This window comes from Octodon degus, unplaced genomic scaffold, assembly GCF_000260255.1.
Source record: "Octodon degus isolate 3935 unplaced genomic scaffold, OctDeg1.0 scaffold00037, whole genome shotgun sequence".
Taxonomy (NCBI): domain Eukaryota; kingdom Metazoa; phylum Chordata; class Mammalia; order Rodentia; family Octodontidae; genus Octodon; species Octodon degus.
The window spans coordinates 1541144-1562980 of NW_004524613.1; the positions used below are offsets into that span (position 1 = coordinate 1541144).

General features: G+C 51.5%; 2 protein-coding genes across 8 annotated transcripts in view; both read right to left on the minus strand.

Annotated features, from left to right (window-relative positions):
• Rbck1 (RANBP2-type and C3HC4-type zinc finger containing 1) overlaps positions 1–1671 on the minus strand; it is an 18598-nt gene extending 16927 nt beyond the window's left edge. The window contains exons 1-3 of one of the 5 annotated variants that reach the window (XM_023714749.1): positions 1587–1665; positions 1099–1182; positions 71–215 (exon numbers count right to left, since the gene is read on the minus strand). In XM_023714749.1, coding sequence (XP_023570517.1) covers positions 71–215; positions 1099–1120 — 167 coding nt within the window. In that variant the 5' untranslated portion in view covers positions 1121–1182; positions 1587–1665. Of the gene's footprint in view, positions 1–70; positions 216–1098; positions 1183–1309; positions 1561–1586 lie in introns of those variants that run through there. The other 4 variants (XM_023714750.1, XM_004630770.2, XM_023714751.1 and 1 more) reach the window with 4 other exon arrangements.
• Positions 1672–9927: 8256 nt separating this feature from the next.
• Positions 9928–21837, minus strand: part of Trib3 (tribbles pseudokinase 3) — a 20250-nt gene continuing 8340 nt past the window's right edge. The window contains exons 1-4 of one of the 3 annotated variants that reach the window (XM_004630954.2): positions 16727–16893; positions 15040–15327; positions 13755–14047; positions 9928–10542 (exon numbers count right to left, since the gene is read on the minus strand). In XM_004630954.2, the coding sequence (XP_004631011.1) occupies positions 10050–10542; positions 13755–14047; positions 15040–15327 (1074 nt within the window). In that variant the 5' untranslated portion in view covers positions 16727–16893 and the 3' untranslated portion in view covers positions 9928–10049. Of the gene's footprint in view, positions 10543–13754; positions 14048–15039; positions 15328–16441; positions 16707–16726; positions 16894–21837 lie in introns of those variants that run through there. The other 2 variants (XM_023714937.1, XM_023714936.1) reach the window with 2 other exon arrangements.

The window sequence follows — 21837 nt, forward strand, 5'->3', positions numbered from 1 at the left end:
AAAAAAAAAAAAAAAAAGCAAAACAAGCCGGCATACAGAAACCCTCCAGCCTGGGCCCTGCACCTCTCACCTGATGTCCCGCGTCGGGGGGACCTCCGGCTTCAGACACACACTCAGGGACACCCGCTGCTGTGCCAGCCAGGTGGCACATTTCACAGCTGCTTGCTCATCCCCGCCCACCACCGCCCGGGTGAGGCTCAGGACCATCTCCTCTGCTGAAAGTGGCAAGGCGAGGGGTTAGACCAAGCGGACTCTAGGCGCTAAGGTGCAAAGGTCTGGGAGGAGGCGATCTCTCCTACTTGCACACTGCTTAGTCTCCCTCTGAATACCCACAAATCCCTCCATACCCCATGGAAAAGCCTCTCCCTGGGAGGGAGGCCAGCTCTGATATACCCGCTCCTCCCCGGCCTATTCTCTTCAGGTTCCATTTTTCTTTACTCTCGGTCTCCCATAGGTCCATTCATTTCTGACAAGCATTTACTGTATGCCACTCACTGCCCCAGGATCTGGGATCTAACTGATTCAGATAAACAAGGGTCCCTCTCCTCCCAGTCAGCCCAATCCTGCCAAGAGGCAGGAAGGAACAAGTCTGACAAGAAGTGGGCAAGTCAGACTGTGGTCCACGCTGCAAAACAATAAACAGGGTGAGGAGATGAGGGAGGACCCGCCACCTGAGGCAACCCTGCAGCAGAGCCCTGAAGGTGGCACAGCAGGACCTGCCAAGACCAGAGGGAAGAGTCTGCCAGGTGAGTTCGGAGTGAGGGCCAAGGCCTGGGGCAAGAAAGAGCTGGTCTCTGGGATTGCTTCTAAGAACAGAGGGGTGCAGGGAGGGCTCCCAGAATCAGCATCACGGCGCTCTACATGGCGCCAGCCAGGAAGGGAGACGGCCCAGGACACTCGGGGTCCACCAAGTCTTTCTCCCACAATCAGGCGACTCTACGCCAGCGTCTTCCATGGGATCCCCACCCACCTCAGCCCAGAGCTGACCCAAGGCCTCAGAGTCCATGGGGAGGAAACTGGGCAGCGGGAAGGAAACGAGGAGAGGTGGGTCCTGCAGGGTCACCCTCTCCCGAAGCCCACCCCTCCAGCGGCGCCCACCTTTCTTGGTCTTCTCGTCCATCCGGCCTGGCTGCGCCCATCCCCCCGAGGGCCGCGGCTCTGGGAAGCGCACTGTCCCGTCACCTGGGAGAGAGGCGGATCAGTCCCGCGCTTCAGGGTCCAGGGGCCCGGCCCAGGCCACTGGAGGGAACGGGAAGGGCCGGCGGAGCCCCGGGGAGGGTCCCTCACATGACTCGGCCGCCCGCTGTACCCAGATATCAGCCCCACGCTCGGCGTTCACGGGACGACCCTGTCATCCAGAAGCCCAAGGAAGGCCGCCTGGGCGGAAGAGAAAGTGAAAGTGGCACCTCCGGAAGTGGGACTCGAGGGGGCCGGAACACCGTCCGCTCATCCGGGGCTCCCCGCGCGGCCCACAAGCGGCGGCCGCAAGCGCCGAACTGCTCCTGGCGCCCCCGCCCCGCCGCGGAGTCCCGGCGGTCCTGGGCGACCCGACCCGGAACTGAGCAGACACCCGAACCACGGGTCACCCGCCGCGCCGCTCCGCGCCCCGCCACGGTGGGAGGGGCGGGGCCTAGAGGGAAAAGGGTCCTGACATCGAGGGGCGGGGCCTGGGGCGGGCGGGGCCTGGGGGGGCCACAGGACGGGGCCTGGACTTTGGGAACTGCCCAGGACCAGGCCGAAAGCTGCTCCTAGGCGACCGTCCTCGCTGTTTCTTTATCCTTTGATGAAGTCTCTACTCCCTGGGTGAAGGCTGGAAACTTTTTACATTCTTCAGCCTCCTGCCCCTATTTTTCTTTCACTGATCCCGCAGATCGATTCTGTGGGCCCTTCCTGCAGAGCAGATCCCCAGTTGTCACTTCCGCCACATCTGCTTTCGCCTGCATCACTTCTTCATCGTTTAGGGCCTGGAACCAGCCTCCTTTTTGGGTTCTTTGCTTCTCTTTAGTACCCTTCTTTCCCAGGACATTTTAGGGGAGCTTCCAGAGTGTCGTGTTACAAGTGCGGGTCGTGGTGGTGAAGCTGAAGCAGGAGGTCTAAACTTCAAGCACAGCCTGAGCTACAGTGTGACTGTGTCTCCAAATAAAGACTGGAGCTGTAGCTCAATTTGAAGTCCCTGAGTTGAATCCCCAGTGCAATAAATAAACAATAAAATCAAACCCATGTCACCCCAACTGAAATACTCGCACCTAGTAAAAGCCAGTCTTCCTTGAAGCTTGCCATTTGCTCCCCAACCTCAGCGTTTGTCTCTGACCAGCCCCCCACCTCCCCCAAGCCTCACCTGCCTCACCCGAGGGGAGCCAGTGCCTGGAATAAGTCAGCTGAGTTTGGGAGCTGCTGTTTCTGAATTTTCCATGGGGAACTATTCTGGTGAGACAGTCTTAGTTTTTTATAGAGCCTCACTCTGTAGCCAGGCTGGGTATATATTTTTTATTCTTTTGTCTCAGTCTCCCAGAGTACTGTAATAGACATGCTTCACCTCTGAAAGACCAGAGATTTCATTTCTTTTTTTTTTTTCTTTCTTTCTTTCTTTCTTTTTTTTTTTTTTAATGAGTTTAGGACGGGGTCTACAGGGTCTCACTACATGGATCCAATTTGTAGCAATTCTCCTGTTTTCAGCCTCCCAAGCCTGGGATTACAGGTCTCAGCGCGCCCCAGGGGCGGGGCCGTCACCGCAACCAAGGGATTAACCCTGGCCGGGCCGATGTGCTCGGCTTGGCCTAAACAGGCACTTTAGTCCATTGATCTATCTGGCCAGCTCTGGGTTTGCTTTTTGAGTCGGTATCTCGCTAAGTGCTGCAGGCTAGCCTTGAACTCTCCGCAATCCTTCAGCCTCAGTTCCTGAGTGCTGGGGTTTCAGGTATGCACCACCATGCCTGGCTTCTGTCAGACCTTTTAAAACAAATAAATACATAACCAAATATTCAAAAACTGGGGCTGCAAGATAGCTCAGCGGTCTAAAACAGTTACTTAGGCAAGCTTAGGCAGCCACAGGGGATCAAGGTTCAATCCCTCACCACATGCTGTGCCAGCCCCACCCCAGGGTGAGCTGAGCCCAGCAAAAAAAAGTCAAAAATTCAAAAACGCTGGCCATGCGTAGTGATACATGCCTGTCATCTAAACACTCTGGGAAGCTGAGGCAAGAGTATTGCAAGCTTGAGCCCATCCTGTACAATTTAGCAACTCATTTAAAATAAAATAAAACTCTGAGGATCTGGTTCCCTGTGAGGGGGCCTGCCCATTACCTCAGTGGTTTAAGTGCCTGCTTAAACAAAGCAGTGAGGCTCAAGATGCTCTGGTTTGAACCCAGTTTTTCACAGGAAGCCAGAAATGCCCTCAAGGCATCTTCAGGCCACAAAAAAAAAAAAAAAAAAAAAAAAAAAAAAATCCTCCTGGTTCCTTGTGAAGTCCCTGGGTTCAATCCCCAGTTAAGTAAAAGCAAATAGACAAGCAAACAAAAAAGAGAGCAACAACTTATGTTCAACAGTCACGTGAAAGCTGGATGGTAGAGGGCCAGATAGATAGCTCAGTAGAATAAGCGCTTGCCTGGCAAGCATAAGGGCCTGAGTTCAATCTCCAATTCTGCAAAAAAAAAAAAAAAAGAAAGAAAGAAAGCCAGATGGAGTAAATGCCTTTTTCAAAGGTCTGAAAAACAAGCAACATTCAGTAAAAGTATTTATCAAGAATGAAACCTCAGGGGCTGGGGAGACAGCTCAGTGGAACAACTGCTTCCTTGGCAAGTGCAAGGTCCTGAGTTCAATCCCCAGTTCTGCCAAAAACAAAAACAAAAAGCAAAAAAAAAAAAAAAAAAAAAAAAAAGCAATCTCAAAGTCACACAAGATGACTGAGGCAGAAGGAGGGCCAAAAGTTTGAGGGCAGCCCAACCTACATGGTGAATCCAGGCCAGCCTGAACTACACAGCAAGATCCTGGGAGATGGCTCAGTAGAATAAGCGTTTGCCTGGCAATTGCAAGGTTCTGAGTTCAATTCCCAGTACCAAAACAAAAAAACCTGATGAATTATCTTCAAATCCAATATCATTTAATATAATTTCCTGTACTTTCACAATAAGTTTCTAGCTCATAATTTACTGAAACAGTAAACATTTTTGTATTATAATCTGAGTCAGGAAGTATGGATATGCGGACTCTGAATGTGCCTGTCTCTTTGGCCTTGTTTTTCCTGCAGACCCTGGAGGTCTGTCAGCCCTGAGGCACAAGTTGTGCTGGGACTGATGTGTTCTTTCAGCTTCTCTGGCCTTAGCTCCTCTTCAGGAGCGCTTCTGCAGGTAACTCCAGGAGCTGAGCTGGCATTCGGCTTGGACACACTTCCTCTCGAGGAGTGAGGAGTAGGATCTTCCTCAATAAAAGGGCAGCTGTGATGGGCCCTCTGTCATAGACTATTGTGAGGATCTGTACAAATGATCAGTTATAGATCTGTAATTGTTGCCTCCAGTGCAGTTCTCAAAGTTGGGGATAGATGGTGAGAGGATGGAAAAAATAAAGATCAGAGGCCATATACACAAAGCTGAAGTCAGGTGGCGCTCTCTCCCAGTGGGAGGAGAAGGAACTGTTCAACCATCGCAGGTCCTTTATTTATACATTTAGCAAGTTAAAGTGTAACCAACCCCTTTGCCTAACCACTAGCTCACAGTCCCACGTGGGGTGGGGTGGGGTGGCTTATCTGTTCCCCTGGGGTGCTCCATGCCCTTGGCCTCTCCATGCTCTTGGCTCTGTATATGTGACAATCAATAGCTCAGCTGCTCCAGACACATAGCAAATTACCCCAAAACTAGCTGCCTAAAACAATAGTGAATACACAAGATCTTGGCTAGGGACTGGGGATATAGCTCAGCAGCATAAGCGCCTGCCTGGCAAGCACGGGGTCCTGAGTTCAACCCCCAATACCACAAAAGGAAAAAAACCTAGCTCCATGGGCTGAGAACTGAGGTGCAGCTTCCTCGGCAATTCTGGCTCAGGGTCTCCCCAGGGCTGCAGTCAGCATGTGGACCTTGTCCTCCCCAAAAGGCTGCCCCCTGCTTACACACCTTTTGGCTGCTGAGTGTTTTCAAGGATGCCTCAGCTCCTTGTCTCTTGGACACAGGGCTCCACAGGGTGCCTTTCACCCCATGGCAGCTGTCCATGGTGGCTGTCCCCAGTGCAAGGCAGCCTGGAGCACAATGTAGAAGCTGTAATACACTATATGGCTAGCTTTAAAAGACACACTCTGTCATTTTCACCCAGTGAGTCATGCTGGTCAACCCAACTGGGGGGAACCTCCCTGCCCTGGGCATGGATATTGCCTGGGGAGACTGCTGGGGGTCATGCTGGAGGCAGGCGACTGAGTGGCAAGTGTGGTCATGCTTACCACGTGCTGTGAGTTCAGTAAACACTAGCCATCCCTGATGAAGGTACTGTTTTCACACTAGGCAAACAAGCTCTGCCCAACTACCAATTTCATTCAATCCATCTGTGAAAGTTTATTGAGCATCCCTGTGTACAAGGTACTATTCTAGGACCTGGGGAGACAGGAACAACTCTGGGATTCCCTGGCCCTCGGAAATTTCCTCAAACACAAATATGCAATGCCCCACCTGCTGGCACTAAGTGCTATGAAGAACCAGAAACTTAAGTGAGAAAGCCAGGCTCTGGCACACTCCTATAATCCCAGCACTTGGGAGGCTGAGGCAGGAAGACCACTGAGAGTGTGAGGCCAGCCTGGGCTGCATAATGAGTTCAAGGCCAAGCTGCACTACACAGTGAGGACTTGTCTTAAAAAAAAAAAAAAAAAGTCAGGTAAGAGGTAAGAGAATCAGAGGGTGAGGCTGTGCTCTTTCCTCCGGGAAGCCGGCTGCTGCGAGGATGAATTCCCATACCCAGGGGCCTGTCCCGGCTTCCCAGGCACTTAGGCTAAGTACCCACTTCACACTAACTTGGGGTCAAACTCCACAAAGCAGAAACAAGATTTGAGTCCCTGAGAAACTTTGAGGTTCTCTTGTGTGAAGATGCAGGGTGCCCGATGCTCTGACCAGGTCGAGGAAGGGTCAGGGATCTGCCTTTGAAACAAACACCCAGGGAGAGATGGAGACACCAACCACCTGCCCCTGGGATGGCAGCAGCAGCACAAGACAGGGCAGGCCACTCTGCCAAGGCCAGAAGAATCTCCAGCTCTGCCACAAAGCCTGGGCAGCGCCGAGCTATGGAGAGAGGGGCAACAGCTGAGGCCCAGAGCACCAAGCACTTTTCCCAGGAACTTCAGGGCCAGTTTAGGTACACAAGGGTCATTTGATTAGGTAAAAATATATATCTATATATCTATGTATATAGATATAGATATTGAAGATGGAACCCAAGGCCCTGTAAATGCCGAGCAGGTGTTCCACCACTGAGAAGTGCCCCAAACCCATATATGTATTTTGAAAAAGTCTATGTGGTGGCGGAGGTCTATGATCGCAGCACTCTGGAGGACAAGACTGAAGGATCATTGTGCATTCCAGACAAGCCTGGAATACTATATCGCTTACTTTTCAGTCATTGCTGGGATAAAATACCCAACACCCAAAATTAAGAAAGGAAAGGTCAGTGCAGGGTTCAGCCCATACTTGGCTGGCTCCAAGGCTGAGTAGCACACAGCCGTCCTTAGTGGCAGAAAACAGCAAAGAGCAAAGCGAGGGGCAGCAGCTATAGCTTCTACCCAGCCTCTCTCCCCTCCTTACATTATAAGCAGGCTCCCCTGGCGTGGGGGTGCAGCATTCACAAAATCTCCCTGCCCCCCCTCTTGCACAGGATGAGGATGTTTACAGAGTAAGAACCCTGGCTCCCTGCTCAGTCACTTAAACTTCTAAACTTCTCAAGTTGACACAATGACATAGGAAGTTCCAGGCCAGCCCAGACTACATAGGAGAACTCATCTTAGAAACAAAACCAAAAACCAACAAGAGAGAAACTATTTTCCTGCCTGCTAGATGAGGCTGGCTATGTGACATGCTTTGGCAAAAAGGACATTTGTAAATGTGTTTGACACAGCACAGCTCTGACTGGAACTTATCCTGTCCTGCTGCCTTTTGGAACCACATGGAATGGTGGCTCTGCCTACTGGGGGGAGACAGGAGGACTACCCAGCACAAGCAAGTTCCCCTGCTTGATTGCACTGGGAGTGGCACGTGGCCCATGGTGGCTAATAGGGTATGTGGGAAAGTTAGGGGTACTTTCTGGAAAACGTCCCAGGCCAAGAAAGTTATAGGGGAAGGCTCTATATTAAACAACTCATTTAAGTCTTATGAAGCAGGTACTATTACTTACCCACTTTATTTTTTTTAATTTTTTTTTAAATTTTATTTATTTGTGTGTGTCTGTGTGGCCAGCTCAGCCCACCAGGGGGAGGGGCTGGCTGGCATGTGGTGCTGGGGGATTGAACCGCGGTCCCTGTGCTTTGCTAAGCTTTCTAAGTAGGTGCTTTAGACCACTGATCCATCTCACCAGCCCCACTTACCCATTTTAGACAAGCAGACTCTGATGGCACAGAGTAGCTAAGAAGCTGGCAGAGTATCAAACAGCAAGTTAATGCTACAACCAGGATCATACTGGAGCCAGGATTGCGTGCGTGCGCGCACGCGCACGCGCGTGTGTGTATAGCACAAAGGGCTGAACTTAATCAGCTATTTATTTATTTATTTATTTATTTATTTATTTATTTATTTGGCAGAACCAGGGATTGAACTCAGGCCCATGCACTTGCCAGGCAAGCACTGATTCTACTGAACCATCTCCCTGGCCTATTTATTATATATATATTATATATTTTTTTTTGACATGGTGTACAGGGTCTCATTGCATAGATCTGACTCATAGTGATCCTCCTGTTTACAGCCTCCCAAGCGCTGAGATTACAGGTGCACTCCACCATGCCTAGTCTCAATCGCCGGCTCAGTGCACCCCTGAAGTGGGGCTGGCACGGCAGGCCCAGGGATCGAACTCCCAATGCCTGCCAGTCTTTTATTTTTGAGACAAAGTCTGAGTACTACATTACTCATTCTGGACTCCCAACTTTTGATCCTCCTGCCTCAGCCTTGTAGAAGCCTAAGGTACAGGCATGTGCCACCACACCTAACTTGAAGTCAGGATTAAACTTAGGGCAGTCTGACTGCAGAGTGGTTTCTGAGTAGTACAATGCCACCTTCCTTTTTCCTGTGACATATGCGACTGTTAAGGCCCTTGTGCCAGCTATCTCCAGGGACAACTGAGCAAAGGTCAGGAGACAGGACAGCTGGTATCCTAGTCAACAGCTTGGAAGCTACCAGCCCTGATGTCCACACCATTCATTGTTTCCTGTAAAATATATATTTTTTTCTGCTTCTGTCACTGTTTTTTTTTTTGTTTTTTTGTTTTTTTCTTTTTTCCAGTATAGGTACTAAATCCAGGGCCTCACACACACTACAGGGAATAGGGAATTCTTTTTCTTTTTTCTTCTTTTTTGCAGTACCAGGGATCGAACTCAGGACCTTGCATTTGCCAGGCAGGTACTTAAGCCGCTGAGCTATCTCCCCAGCCCACTCTACACTAGACACTTTATCATGGAGCTGCACACCCAGCCCTTGCTTTAGCCACTTTGACTCAGAAGGGCCCCCATCTGCGATGCTGCTGCCTACAGAAGAAAGAGAGTGCAGGAAGACGCCAGGGCTATAGGGAGTCTGTGCTCACAAACCACTCATCTGGGGTTCAGACTAAATAGCCTTTACTGTATTGAAGTGGAAAAAAGGTGCAGGGTAAGAGAATGTGGGAGAGGGCAGAAGAAATCTCATGAAGAAAGGTTATCTCATAACTCTCCTTTATTAGGCACAAGATGAAATTATATACTCACAGTCCAAAACACATAGTGCTAACTACAGTTCTGGACCCTGAATGTTCACAGAACAGGGGGCTTCACTGCTTCCAGACCAGCAGACTCTGCTAATCTAACCTCCCAACTGTGGTGCTCCAAGCAGAGGCAGCAGCCTCTGAAGGAGGCTAGGATCCTCACTCCAGGCCATGGCTGTCGGACAGGAAGCAGCCTCAGGTGGGATGCTTGGTTCTCCAGCCCAAACCCTTGCCTCAGCTGCAAGGAGAACCAATCAAGCCAAGCACAGTGGCCTAATCCCAGCACTCAGGAGGCTGAGGCAGAAGGGCTGTTGTGAATTCAAGGCCAGATTAGGCTACAAAATGAGTTCAATGCCAGTGTGAACTACATAGAGCAAGATTCTTGTCTAAAAAAAATTAAATTAAAAAAGAGTAAAAGAAATTGAGAGAGAGAGAGAGAGACAGAGAGAGAGAGAGACAGAGAGAGACAGAGAGAATTTCTCCATCACTCTGGAGGTCAGAGCTGCCAGTGTACAATGCCTAGCCTGCCTGGCTTCCACCCAGCCCATCTGGGTTCTGGGCAAGGCCAGGCACCTTTGGTACAAAGATGCTTGCTTCCCTTTCTCTCCCAGGTTCAAGGTACCAAGGCAGCTAGGTTTTGGGAGATAGGAACTGTCCTGTGGGCAGTGTCTTGGCACCAGCCCAAGTGGAGGGCAACCCTGGTACTGAGTGTGCCCAGGCGGACTGGCCCATGGGTATAGCTCTAGAGTAGAGAATATATCTCCTTTACTCACTGCTGTGTAGCAAGCACCTGGAAAAGGGCACACGGTGTGCACACCAGCATGACGTGTATGAAACAGCACAAGTGGGGGCATGGCCCTAGCTCAGGGGGCATGGCCCTAGCTCAGGCCTTTAAGTGTGGCTGCTTCCACAAAGCTCTCAGCCTCAGGTTGCTGGAGTTCGAACCTCACAACTCTCCCGCTGGCCAAAAGTGCCCTGAAGCCATTCGAGGAACAAAAAAAAGAAACAGCACAAGTGTGCCCACACTTTTTCCTTCCAGAAGGCAGCTGAGGTTGGGCTCAATAGAACAAGGCAGGAGAAAGGATGGAGACCACAAACTCAGCCCATGGTTCATGGCTGGGCTTCTAACAGAGCGGCCTAGCTATACAGACCCACCTCCCTGCCACCCTTCTCCCCCTCGGCCTCCTCCAGACCCAGCCCATCAGGGACTACCTGGTCAGTGTCCCTAAGATGGGATCGGGACAGGGCTAAGGGGACTGGGTCCTCCTGCAGCCAGGGGTGCAGCAGGATACCTGAGGCCGTGAGCCTTTCAGCTGGCTCCCGCCGGAGAAGGCAGCGCACAAGGCAGCGGGCCGGGGCTGAGAGGCCAGCAGGCAGCTCAAAGGCACCGCGCCGGATTTTGCCAAAGAGTAGGGTGGGCTCTGAGTCCTGGAAGGGGTAGTGGCCAGCCAGCATGGTGAAGAGAGCCACGCCCAGGCTCCAGATGTCTGCTGCCTTGCCAGAGTAGGATGCCCTCGAGCTGAGGATCTCAGGTCCCACGTAGGCTGGACAAGCCTGCTTGTCCCACAGCTGGTCATCAGGTCCCGTCAGGACACAGGCGTCTTCCAGGTTCTCCAGCACCAGCTTTGTCCTGGGCAGGGGAAGGGGGGTCAGATCCTACTGGAACCCCCATGCCACCAGCCTGCACTATCACCCTCAGTGGCACTCAGTTCCAGTGGGTACTGGCACTGGACAGCAGGAGCCAGCCCTGGGAGGCTGGACTATGGAGCTGTCTTTCCAACAGAAAGCCCCGGCTCAGAGAGGAAAAAAGTGTTTCTCTAGCTCACAGAGCAAATAGATCTATAATGACACTAAGATTTAAAGAATACGTAACCCGGAGCCAGGTGTGGTGGCGCACACTTATAATCCCAGCACTGAGGCTAAGGCACAAGGATCCTTGTGGGCAACAAAGTGAGCTAAAGGCCAGCCTGAACTCTATAGCGAGACCTTACCTCACAAACAAAAAGAAAAAAAAAGAACACATAACCTAAGTCCCTTGAAGGGCGGCTGAGTGGCTGAGCTTCTCTTAGACTAGAGCAAAAATCAGGGGAGGGGGTATAAAGGGAGAGAAACAAATGAGCCAGGCGTCACAGCACAAGCCCTGCCCTGAAGGGGCATGAGTAACAGCACCGAGAGCCAGGAATGTCTGAGTGTCCCATGCTCTGGGCTGGTCACCTTCATGGCTCACTCTGTGTACCCTGGAGGGAGACTCCATGGTGCTACCCTTCTCACCCTTCCCTAGCCCCACCCTCTTCCCATGGGTGATACTGGGTGAGCACACTGGGCAGGTACTGTGTTACTGAGCTACATCTCCAGCCCTCCAAAATCATATTGATTTTTATTATTTTGAAAATATTCTGTGGTATTGGGGGCCTCATGTATGCTAGGCAAGTACTCTACCACCAAGCCACAATACCAGCCCCAGAAATCTTTTTTTTTTTTTTTTTTTGGTACTAGGAATCAAACTCAGAACCTTGAGCTATATATCCCCTTGAGCAACTGGGCTATATCTCTGGCCTCAGAAATTACATTTTAAATTTTAAAATTTTATTTATTTATTTATTTATTTAGAGACAGAGTCTCACACATAGTTCAGGCTGTCTTTGAGTTCACTGTTTAGCCCAGGCTGGCCTCAAACTTGAGCATGTCCTCCTGCCTCAGACCCCTGAGTGGCATGCATATGCCACCTCTCTCAGCCCATATTTTAACTTAATTTTCCCCATATTTTATTTTATTTTTTTAAAGGCCCCAGTTTTTAAAATATTGGCAACAATTTCCGCTCAAAACACAAATATGGGGGCCGGGGAGATAGTTCAGTAGAATAAGCACTTGCCTGGCAAGCGCAAGGGCCTGAGTTCAATCCTCAGTTCCGAGGAAAAAAAACAAACAAAACCCCCACAAATATGCATGCAGGACCAAAACCAAAGCAAAACAAAAACAGAGGGAGAGGAAACGCCTATCATCTGCAACTTCCCCTTTACTTTGTGCTTTGCAGAGCCGGGAATGGAACCCACAGCCTCAGGGACCCCAGGTGCAGGCTCTAGCCCAGCCAAGTCCCAGTCTGAGAGCCTCTTCCCTAAACACCGCCAGCAGAACACTCCAGGTCACATTAATAACAATTGCTCTGCAAGGGCCGCTCATCTGCCCCAGAGCGATGCTTCCTGGGCACCTGCTGGGCTCTGGCTGGACCCATCCCGGACTCCAGCCTGGGAGGGAGCTGAGAGTGGGGTCAGAAGCCATGCTCAAGGCCAGAAAGCAGGCAAGAAGACAATCAGAATTTAAACCCAGGTCTGGTTGGCCTGGCTCAGCCATCCATCCCCCTTCTGCCTAGTTCTCTGAGAAGAGGCTGGGTATTTTCCTCCAGAAGGTCTGGAGCAGCTATGACTGCCCCAAGTATGAAATCTGTTTGAGGGGGCTGGTGAGATGGCTCGGTGGTCTAGAGCACCTACTTAGAACAAGCTAAAGCACAGGGACGGCGGTTCAATCTCCCAGTTCCACATGCCAGCCAGCCCCACCCCCTGGTGGGCTGGGTTGGCCACACACATAAATAAATAAATAAATAAATAAATAAATAAATAAATAAATAAATAAAATAAAATAAAGAAATCTGTTTGAGCTGAGCATGATGGTGAGGGCCTATAAGCCTGAATTTGGGAGACTGAAGCAGGAGGATTGTTGGAGTTCAAGGTCCGCCTGGGTTACATAGTGAGTTTAAGGCCAGCCTGAAATTTATAAGACCATCTCAAAAATAAAGAATAAAACAAAATAAAAAATGAAGAAATCTGTTTGAAGTTATATACCAATTTAAAAGTCATCCCTAGGTTGGATCCCTAGTACCAATCTACTTCTTAGTCAAAGGCATGTTTGTTTTGACAAAAAAAAAAAAAAAAGAAGGAAACAGAAAAATCAGCCTTAGGCAAACATCACAGTGCCAACTGCTCCAGGCATGACTGATAGCTGTGAAAATTAGTGGCTGAAAAGTTTGATGATATACAAAGCCCCCAAGGCACTCATTAGTCACAAGTTACAGGAGGCGCTTTGCCCATTGTGGAAACCTAGCAGGTTCCTCTTTTCCCAGTGGTCAAGGTAAAGTCACTCTGAGGAACTCTCAAGCTCCTGCCTCTCCTACTGGGATAAACTGAGGACCTCCCCTTGCACCCTGCGCCCTCTCCCCGCACTGGGATGCAGCCCAGGATCTGGAGCTGGCTGGGCAAGTGCTCTCTCTGACTTTTCCCAGGGAACTAAGGAGTGGGTGTGAGGCTAGGAGTCTTACTTTTTTTTTTTTTTTTTTTTAATGTATTTGCTTGGTACAGGGTCCTACTATGCAGCTCGGACTCATAATGATCCTCATATTTTCAGCCTCCTGAGTGCTGGAATTGATTACAAATGTAGGCTGCTACGACCAACTAGACTCTGTGCAGCCCTGGAGGCAGAGCTGGCAGCATGTGGTGCCAGGGATCAAACCACTGTCCCTGCGCTTGCCTAAGCAGGCGCTTCAGGCCACTGGCCTATCTTGCCATCCACTCACTTTTTTTTTTGGTGGAACTAGGGATTGAACTCAGGCCCTTGCGCTTGCCAGGGAAGCACTTATTCCACTGAGCCATCTCCCCAGCCCCCTATCCCCTGACTTTTTAAAAGAATGCTTGGTGCTATCTGTGGAACCCAAGGGCTCCCGTGTGCTCTACGACTGAGCAACACCCTCTAGCACAGGTTTCTCCATCTTGCTGAAGTTACTGTGTTCCCTGGGCCTCAGTTGTCCCATTGTGTCATAGCCCTTGGGTGTATGTATGTGGCCACTCTCACCTCTCACAGTTGGTGAAGACGAAGCGACACAGCTTGAGATCACGCAGGACCAGGCCATGCCGGTGGCAGTGCGCCAGGGCAGAGGCCATCTGCCGGAAAAGCAAGGCAGCCTCGGGCTCCGGGATCCGGCGGCGGCTGCGCACCAGGCTGTGCAAGTCCCCGTGAGTCCGAGGGAAAAAGGCACAGAGGCGCTCAGGCCCCAACAGGACCTCCTTGGGTCGAGCCACATTCTGGTGAGGCGGCAGCCTCGAGTAGGGCTCCAGCACTGCCCAGTCTTCACAGGCAGGATACACCTGTGGGGAGAGGGGGAGCTGTGTAAGTCCAGCGGGGCAGGGACCCCAGGTGGCCTTGTAGACAATGCAGTCACCTTCTTTTTTTTTTTTTTTTTTGCTACTGGGGATTGCTAAATTGCCCAGGCTTCTGCCCCAGCCTCTGAGACTGCTGAGATTATAGGCTCCTCCCAGTGCTTTCCCTCTTCACAGGCTGTTTCTACAAGCCCTCTCCATGCTGGCCAGAGCAGGTCCTTTTCACCCTGAAAGGCATATGCCTGTCCCTAGCCTGCACAGCTGCTGCTCTCGTACCTGGATCTCCCTTCACACAGCAGGCAGGCCGGCTTCTACCCCACCCTGGCTGACACCCCTGAACGCTGATGAGATGTCTCTTCTGTGCTCCTTGAGCCCTAAGCTCCACCGTGCAGCGTTTATTCCACCGTGGGATCCACACTGTGAATGCCCTAGTGCTGCTCCTGTGCCGCTGTACCACTCTGGTCTGAGCCCAGCCAGGGGCTCACTGACTGCTTCTCAGTTTTAAGGTCTGTGTTTAGGTGTCCCCTCAAAGCCTCATGCAGGCATGCAGAGGACTTCTAGAGGTTGTGATTAATTCATATCCAATGCTGGGATTATGGGTGTGAGTGCTACACCTGCACTGGGCGTAGCCTGGATGCGGTACAAGGAAGGGAGAGGCTTGGTCTGTCTCTGCTGCTGCCACTGCCACCGCTCTTCCCTTTTTGCTCTTGCTGTTCGGCTGTTTTCTGCCGCCATCAACAACTGCCCTCTGCCTTGGGGCCCAGCTGAGTATGGACTGAAATCTCAACAAACTGTGAGCTAAATAAACCTTTCCTTACTTAATTCTGGGTGTTGGTAATTGTGTCCCAGCAATGAGAGAAAAAGAACTGAGACATTGGTAAACATAGGAATGAATGAACCCGAGGGCCTTCCAAGTCCAAACCGACCCCTCCCAGCCCTCCACCCCCACCCTCACCCTCCCCATCCCCACACACACCTACCTTGCAGGTATACTCCCTGCTCGTAGGACGGTGCAGGGCCCGGTAGGCCCGCCCACCCTCCTCAGGCTCTAGGAGGATGTAGGGCCCAAGCTCACGGGAGGTGGGGGCCAGAGCAGGTGCCTGGGGAGAAGCAGCTGGGCCCAGGGACTGCAGGCAGGGCACTGGCTGGGGCTGGGGCCCATTTCGGGCTCGTTTCTCAATGGGCCACTCAGAGTCCAAGTCAGCCACTGACTCCATGCGCTTCTTCCTGGAGGCACCAGTAGGAGCAGGCACAGGGGTGGCTTGCATCTGCAGAGAAGGGGAGAAAGGCCCTAGGGGAGGCTGCTTAGTGGTCCCTGTGTTCCCCAGCTGGGTGGGCACCCTGGCATAGCCTTCATGAAGGCAATCTGGCAGTGTGTGCTACAATGAGAAGTATACCTCTTGTCCAGTGCCTCATTTCTAAAAAGTCAGTTTCCAGCTAAATTGCTCACAAAAATTTAAATATGTGAAAGGCTGTTTATCAGAACTTGGTGTCTAAAAGCAAAAGCCAGGGAATATACCCAAGGGTTTGGCAGTAGAAAGTTGGATAAGACAGGGTGGAATATTATATGGCAGTAAAGAAGCACCAGCTGGCTCTCTAGGTACTGATGGGGACTGATCTCCAAGGAGTATTCAGAGAAAAAGAAAATTGTTACGTTTAATTTTAGACATGTGTCCTGGTGATAGCATGAAAAGTGGATTACGGTGTGGAGTACCACACAGCACTGCAGTCACTAACAATATTGCTAGAGGGTCATCGATGGTACAACCTTCACGGAGAGGTGTTCTTTTATTTGGTACAGGAGACTGAAAACAGGGAGCACTGCACCCCACTCCAAGCAGGACAAGGGTGAGCATGGACCTCTACTGTAGAAGGGAGGCAGTCCCTACCACGCAGCAGCTGCTGCTGTCCCTGCCATGCTGGGAGAGGGTGATGAGGGCAGGAGAACCCAAATATGCTCTGCAGTCAAGGGCAGACAGGTGTGCGCACCAGCCTCAAAAACACGTTGTCCAAGCCCCAGAGATTAGCACAAACATCAGCACTTCAAGCGTCACACACTTGGCCTTCCAGAAGCAAAAGGGGAGCGCGCTCACGCTTACAGCCGGGTCCTGGGACCGTTCTCCGCCTCCGCAGCCGCAGCCGCAGCCGCAGCCGAGCCCCGAGTCTGGGGTCAGAGATCGTGCGGAGTGCAGAGAGCAGAGCTGGGCTGGGAGAGGGCTGCGCGGAGGCGGCCCGGGTCGAGCTGGGCGGAGCTGGGCTCAGAATCTCAGTGCAGTGCTTCAGTGGCCGGGTCCCTGCGCTGTCCCCGCTTACTAACCCAACTTGCGCCCACGTGCCCAGCCGTCACTGTCCGCGGGGATCCAGACCACCCAAGCCCCTTACCCTGGCCTCTGCCACAGAGCTCCCGATAGCCCCACAAACATCCGGCGCGACCCTGTAGTGCCCCCAGAAGTCTTACAGTTCCCGATTCTTATCACCTGGCTCCGCCCCACGTCCCGCGAAATGGACCGCACACGCGGGGTGACTGTCGCACACTTCTGCTGCTGGCTCCCCGGCTCTGGAACTGGGCCGTCGCGCCCCGAAGGTGCGCCCCGCGCGAGCCACAGCACCTAGAACAGGGAGCTCGGCCCAAGCGCCCAGCCGGCTTCCTTCTGCCCCGGCCGGTACCTTGTTCGGCGTCCCACTGCCCTGCGAGGGACACGCTGCCCTACGTCGCGGCCGACGTCGCTCTCCAAGCCTAACAGAGGACCAGCGCTGAGCCGCCGGCGCTCGGCTGCGAGTGACCCGGGAGCGCTAGGCGCCGGCTCCAGTCCGCGGGGTGATGTAAACCTGAGCTAATCCGCTACTGTCTGACGCCCGCAGGCGGGGGATTGCACCAGCCGGGCCCCGCCCCGCCCGGGCCCGGCTGGGCCCAGCACCGCCCCCTGCCGGAGTGCCCCAGGCACCTATGGGGTTGTGGTCCTACTGCGGAACCCAAGACAAAGAGTGCGACCCTCCCAGTCTCTTTGGGGGGAAAATAAAAAATCTGAACATCGGTTTCCCTACCCAAAATATGGTAGGAGGGGCCAGGGAGATGGCTCAGTAGAACAAGAGCTTCCCTGGCAAGTGCAAGGGTCTGAGTTTAATCCCCAGTTCCACCAAAAAAACAAACAAACAAAAAGATATGGTAGGAACGTCATTATTCTGAGGTTGGTACTGGAGAAAAGAAGAAAACGGTGACTTTACTGGGTAGCTCCAAGGGAGAGCGTGTTCCCTGAATTTGAACCCTGATAGGAAAAAAAAAAAAAAAAAATCATAATTGGCACCTCTGGGCTCAGGAGAATCGATGCAGCGCTTGGGGCCTAAGGTCGCTTGTGCAGCCTGCCGGCTGGGCTCAGGCACCTCAGAACCACCCCACCTAGGCATGCACCCCTCTTCAAAGCCTCTTACAATTGCCTGGTTTCCTATGAAGTGGACTCACTGCAGTACCTGCGTCACAGCCCCGCTGGGAGAATTAAATAACTACACACAGATAAAATGTTTAGGTACTCAATAAATAGAGCGCATAAGGCGAAGGCTGACAGGGTGGGGTTCAGACAGGGTGTGGGAGCTGCAAGAGGCCCTGGTGCCCCTAGACCGGGGTCCCCAAAGGCCCAGAACCTTTCCTGTAAATCTTTTTGGTACACGGTCTTGCTATGCAGCTGGGACTTGTGATGATCCTCCTGCTTTCAGCCTCTCCAGTGCTGGGATTACAGGCGTTGTGCCCCCACGCCTGGGTTTAGGCCGGCTCAACCCTCCCTGGGGGCGGGGCTCGCGGGGCATGTGGTGGCAGAGATCAAACCACGAATCCTGCGCCTACCTAAGCAGGCGCTTAGTCTGCTGAGCTACCTCAACGCGTTGTAAATCTCTTCGTTCATGATGTCTTCACTAAAAACAGAACTCGCCAGGTAAGGCCAGAGGGAGGCAGTATACGCCTCTAAAGCCGCCTTCCCTTCCTCGGTGCGGGACACCTGGGACCAGAATCCCAGGGTTTAGATGACTTGAGTCTCAGAGTCCCGGGAGCTCTCCCGTGCCTCCTCTGCTGGAGAGGGATGACGAACTTAGGCTCCACACGGGACCCTGAGACATGTGAAAGATGCTCACTGAGGTGAGGGGCAGAAGATCACCTGTCTGAAGCCAGCGTTGCCAGGTTTGCTGGAGATTGATAACTTCGTCTGTGCTGAGCTAATGTCCTGGCCTAAGTGGTGGGCAATCGGGGTGATCAGATTGGCCCATTCCTGCCTTGACAAAGCATGTAAATCAACAGGGAGGGCGCGTGTTATGAAGACAATTGGCAGCATTTAAGATAGACCAGAGTCCCTGGGCGTGGTTGCACATGTCTATAAACCAGCACTGGGAAGCTGAGGCTGGATCGCCGTGAGTTCAAGGCCAGCCGGAACTGCACGGTGAGGCTCTGACTCAAAAAGCAGAAAACAAAACAAAAGTGAAAGGGTTATAAAAATAGTAAGGGTAGCATGTATTTTCTTGAATTGAAAGAGAAGATACAGGGGCTAGATTGGTTCTCTGTCATGATTGAGGATGGCTGTTTTCACTAGGGCTCATCAGAAAGGTAATATTCAAGATTTAATGAGGAGGGCTGGCGAGATGGCTCAGTGGTCTAAAGTACCTACTTGGAACAAGCTTGGCAAAGCACAGGGACCGCGGTTCGATCCCCCAGCACCACATGCCAGCCAGCCTCGCCCCCTGGTGGGCTAAACACTAAATAAATGTTAAAAAAAAACTTTAAAAAAAAGATTTAATGAGGAAACAGAGTGAGCAAAAAAGAAGGGGTGAGCAGTATATCAATGTGAGAGGGGGGTGGAAGAAAGTTAAGTGCAAAAGCCTGAGGTGGGGACGCTAGGCTCTGAAGGGAGTGTGAAGTCACCACTGTCACCTCCATTCTATAGACCTGAGGCACCAAGAGGAAGGCCCCACTTCAAATCGCCCAGCTTGGCATATTTGAGATTTGAACCTGGGAGAGCTGAGCCAGTGCCCACAAGGTCCTGGACACCTCCACCTCAGGTTTTTTTTTTTTTTTTTTTTTGCGGAACCCGTGATTGAACTCAGATCCTTGCATTTGCCAGTCAAGCGCTTATCCTAATGAGCCATCTCCCCAGCCCCTACACCACAGTCTTGACAACCAGCAGCTTGCACATGGACTTATGGGCACAGTTACTGGGGAGTCGCCCTGTCTTCCTGCCCTAGCCTTGCCCTGTCTGGCTGACCTAGCTAAATTCCTACTGCACTCTTATCTTTGGTGGGGCTGGGGATCAAACCCAAAGATGCTCTCTTACTGAGCTACATTCCCAGCCCTATTTACTTATTTACTTATTTACAAAGTGTCTCTATATAGTAGTTGGCCTTGAACTTGCTGTATATAGCCCAAGCTCTCTCAGTCTCCAGGGGGCAGAGGTTGTTCGCATGCACCACCACACCTGCTCCTATTCATTTATTTATTTATTTAATTTTGTGGTACCGGGGATCAAACTCAGGACCTTGCACTTTCCAGGCAGGTGCTTATGCTGCTGAGCTATATCTCTGGTTTCTTTCTTTCTTTCTTTCTCTCTTTCTTTCTTTCTTTCTTTCTTTCTTTCTTTCTTTCTTTCTTTCTTTCTTGAGACTGGATCCCACGTGCAGCTCAGGCTGGACTTGAGCTCACTTTGTAGCCCAAACTGTGTCAAATTCACAATGATCCTCCTGCCTCAGCCTCCCGAGTGCAGGGGTTACAGACGTGCACCAACACACAAACACACCTTTTAATTTTTTGTTTTGAAAGAGTCTCTTTACTGCCCAGGCTAGCCTGGGATTTGAGATTCTGCCTAGCTTCCCATGTAGCTGGGATTACATGTGTGCACTGCAGTGGCCAGCTTGTTTATCTTTGAGTTCAATCCCCAAAACTGGAGGGAAAAAAAGAATTGGATTAGGCCAGTATTTTCCAAAATGCTCTATGTCCAGTCCTGGTGGGGTTGCAGAAGGTCTGAGGGTCCTGAGACCCTAGGTGGCGGGTCACTGGACCATGTCCTGGTGCACTGACCCCCTAGCTGACTTCCTTATTGGCCCTCCAATGACACAGGGTGAAAGCGTCCTTTACCTAACCTGCTTCAAGGCTCAGAGTGCCTCCATGCTGAGGAGCTGAGGTCAGCCCTCGCTCTGAGCCTTCGCCTGGAAACAGGACTGAGTGAGGGTTGCGTGAGCTTGTTTTGTTTAGCTTCCTTGTATTTAATCTTACTGTAGTTTTCCATTTGAGGTTAGTGGTTTGAAATTTCCATCTTAAATAAATATATCTAAGAGGTTTTTAGTTTTTTTATACCTGGAATTGAACTCAGGACCTTGCACTTGCCAGGCAGGAGCTTGTGTCACTGAGCTATAGCCCTGGCATGTAAGTTTGTTTTGTTAAGTTAGGTTTTTTTTTCTTTTTCTTTTCTTTTCTTTTCTTTTCTTTTCTTTGTGTGTGTGTGTGTGTGTGTGTGTGTGTGTGTGTGTGTAACCAGGGATTGAACTCAGGCCCTTGAGCTTGCCAGGGAAAAGAAAAAGAGCCATCTCCCAGCCCCCTTTTTCTTTTCTTTCTTTCTTTCTTTTTTTTTTTTTTTGCAGTACTGGGGATTGAACTCAGGACCCTGTGCTTATTCTACTGAGCTATCTCCCCTGCCCCTAGTTTTTGTTTTTAAGTGAGCTGGTTTGAAGGGAAAACATGGGGCTAATAATAGAAATAGAACAAAGAATGATGGGGCCAGGATGCAGGAAAGGAGATTGGTTCACTCATGAGTTGCAGCAGGGCCAGTGTCCCCTCCAGGAGCCCTGCTCTGGAGCCATCCAGGGGTTTCACAGGAATCTTGGGTGCCCCAGGCTGAGAGCGCAGACTGGGCTTGGTGCTCCAGGGGCCAGGCTATAGTGCTGGTCCCCACAAGTAGGCATAGGGTTTCCCTTACATCAGCCCTTACATCACCTCCCCTAATCCTCTCACCTCCCCAAGAGTTGCCACATCCATCCCTGGAGACAGATGCAGAAGAGCCACTGGTAGCTAAGGAGGGTGGAAGTTGGTGTGGCTCAGAGCCAGGCCCTGAGGCTCAAATACCTGTGGCCTCTTGTGCACTGCTTGTGCCACCTGTTCTTCTAGGACACAGGGAGGCCATCTGATGGTGGCTGCTTGAGAGCCCACAGCCCTGAGGCCAATGCTGACAGGTGGCCCTCATCTCTCCACATTCCCACTTGATCCTCAGCACAGCCCTGTGAGCTGTGGACAGATTTCTGCCCAGATTACAGGCAAGAAAATGGAAGGTCAGAAAGGGAATGTAATACGCCCAAGGTCACAGAGCAAGCCAGGTCTGTGTGGCTCCCAGACCCGCACTGACCCACTATTTCAGGAGCCCCACAGAGACTGAGGGGAGGTCCAGGGGAAATTCAAACCTTCCTCCAGTTCTCCACGTGATGGGAAGAGCTCAAAGGCCACAGAGAGGACAGCTGGGTCTGGGTCTGGGTCTGGGTCTGACCTTTTCCCTTGGGTGACCTTGGGCAGGTACCTGTCCGTCTGGGGCTCAGCCACATAATTACTGCTTTGTATGTAAGTATGCTTGCCTGGGGGCAGAGAGGTTGGGGAGTTTTCAAACCTCCAGGGATCTGAGGATGGGGGATCTTGCCAGCTAGGAGCAGGAGGAGTTCTAAAATCCAATTTGCATAAGATTGGAGTTGTTGGAGATAGCTCAGTTGAAGGAATGCTTGCCTGGCAAGTACAAGGGCCTTCTCAGTTAAAAAAAAAAAAA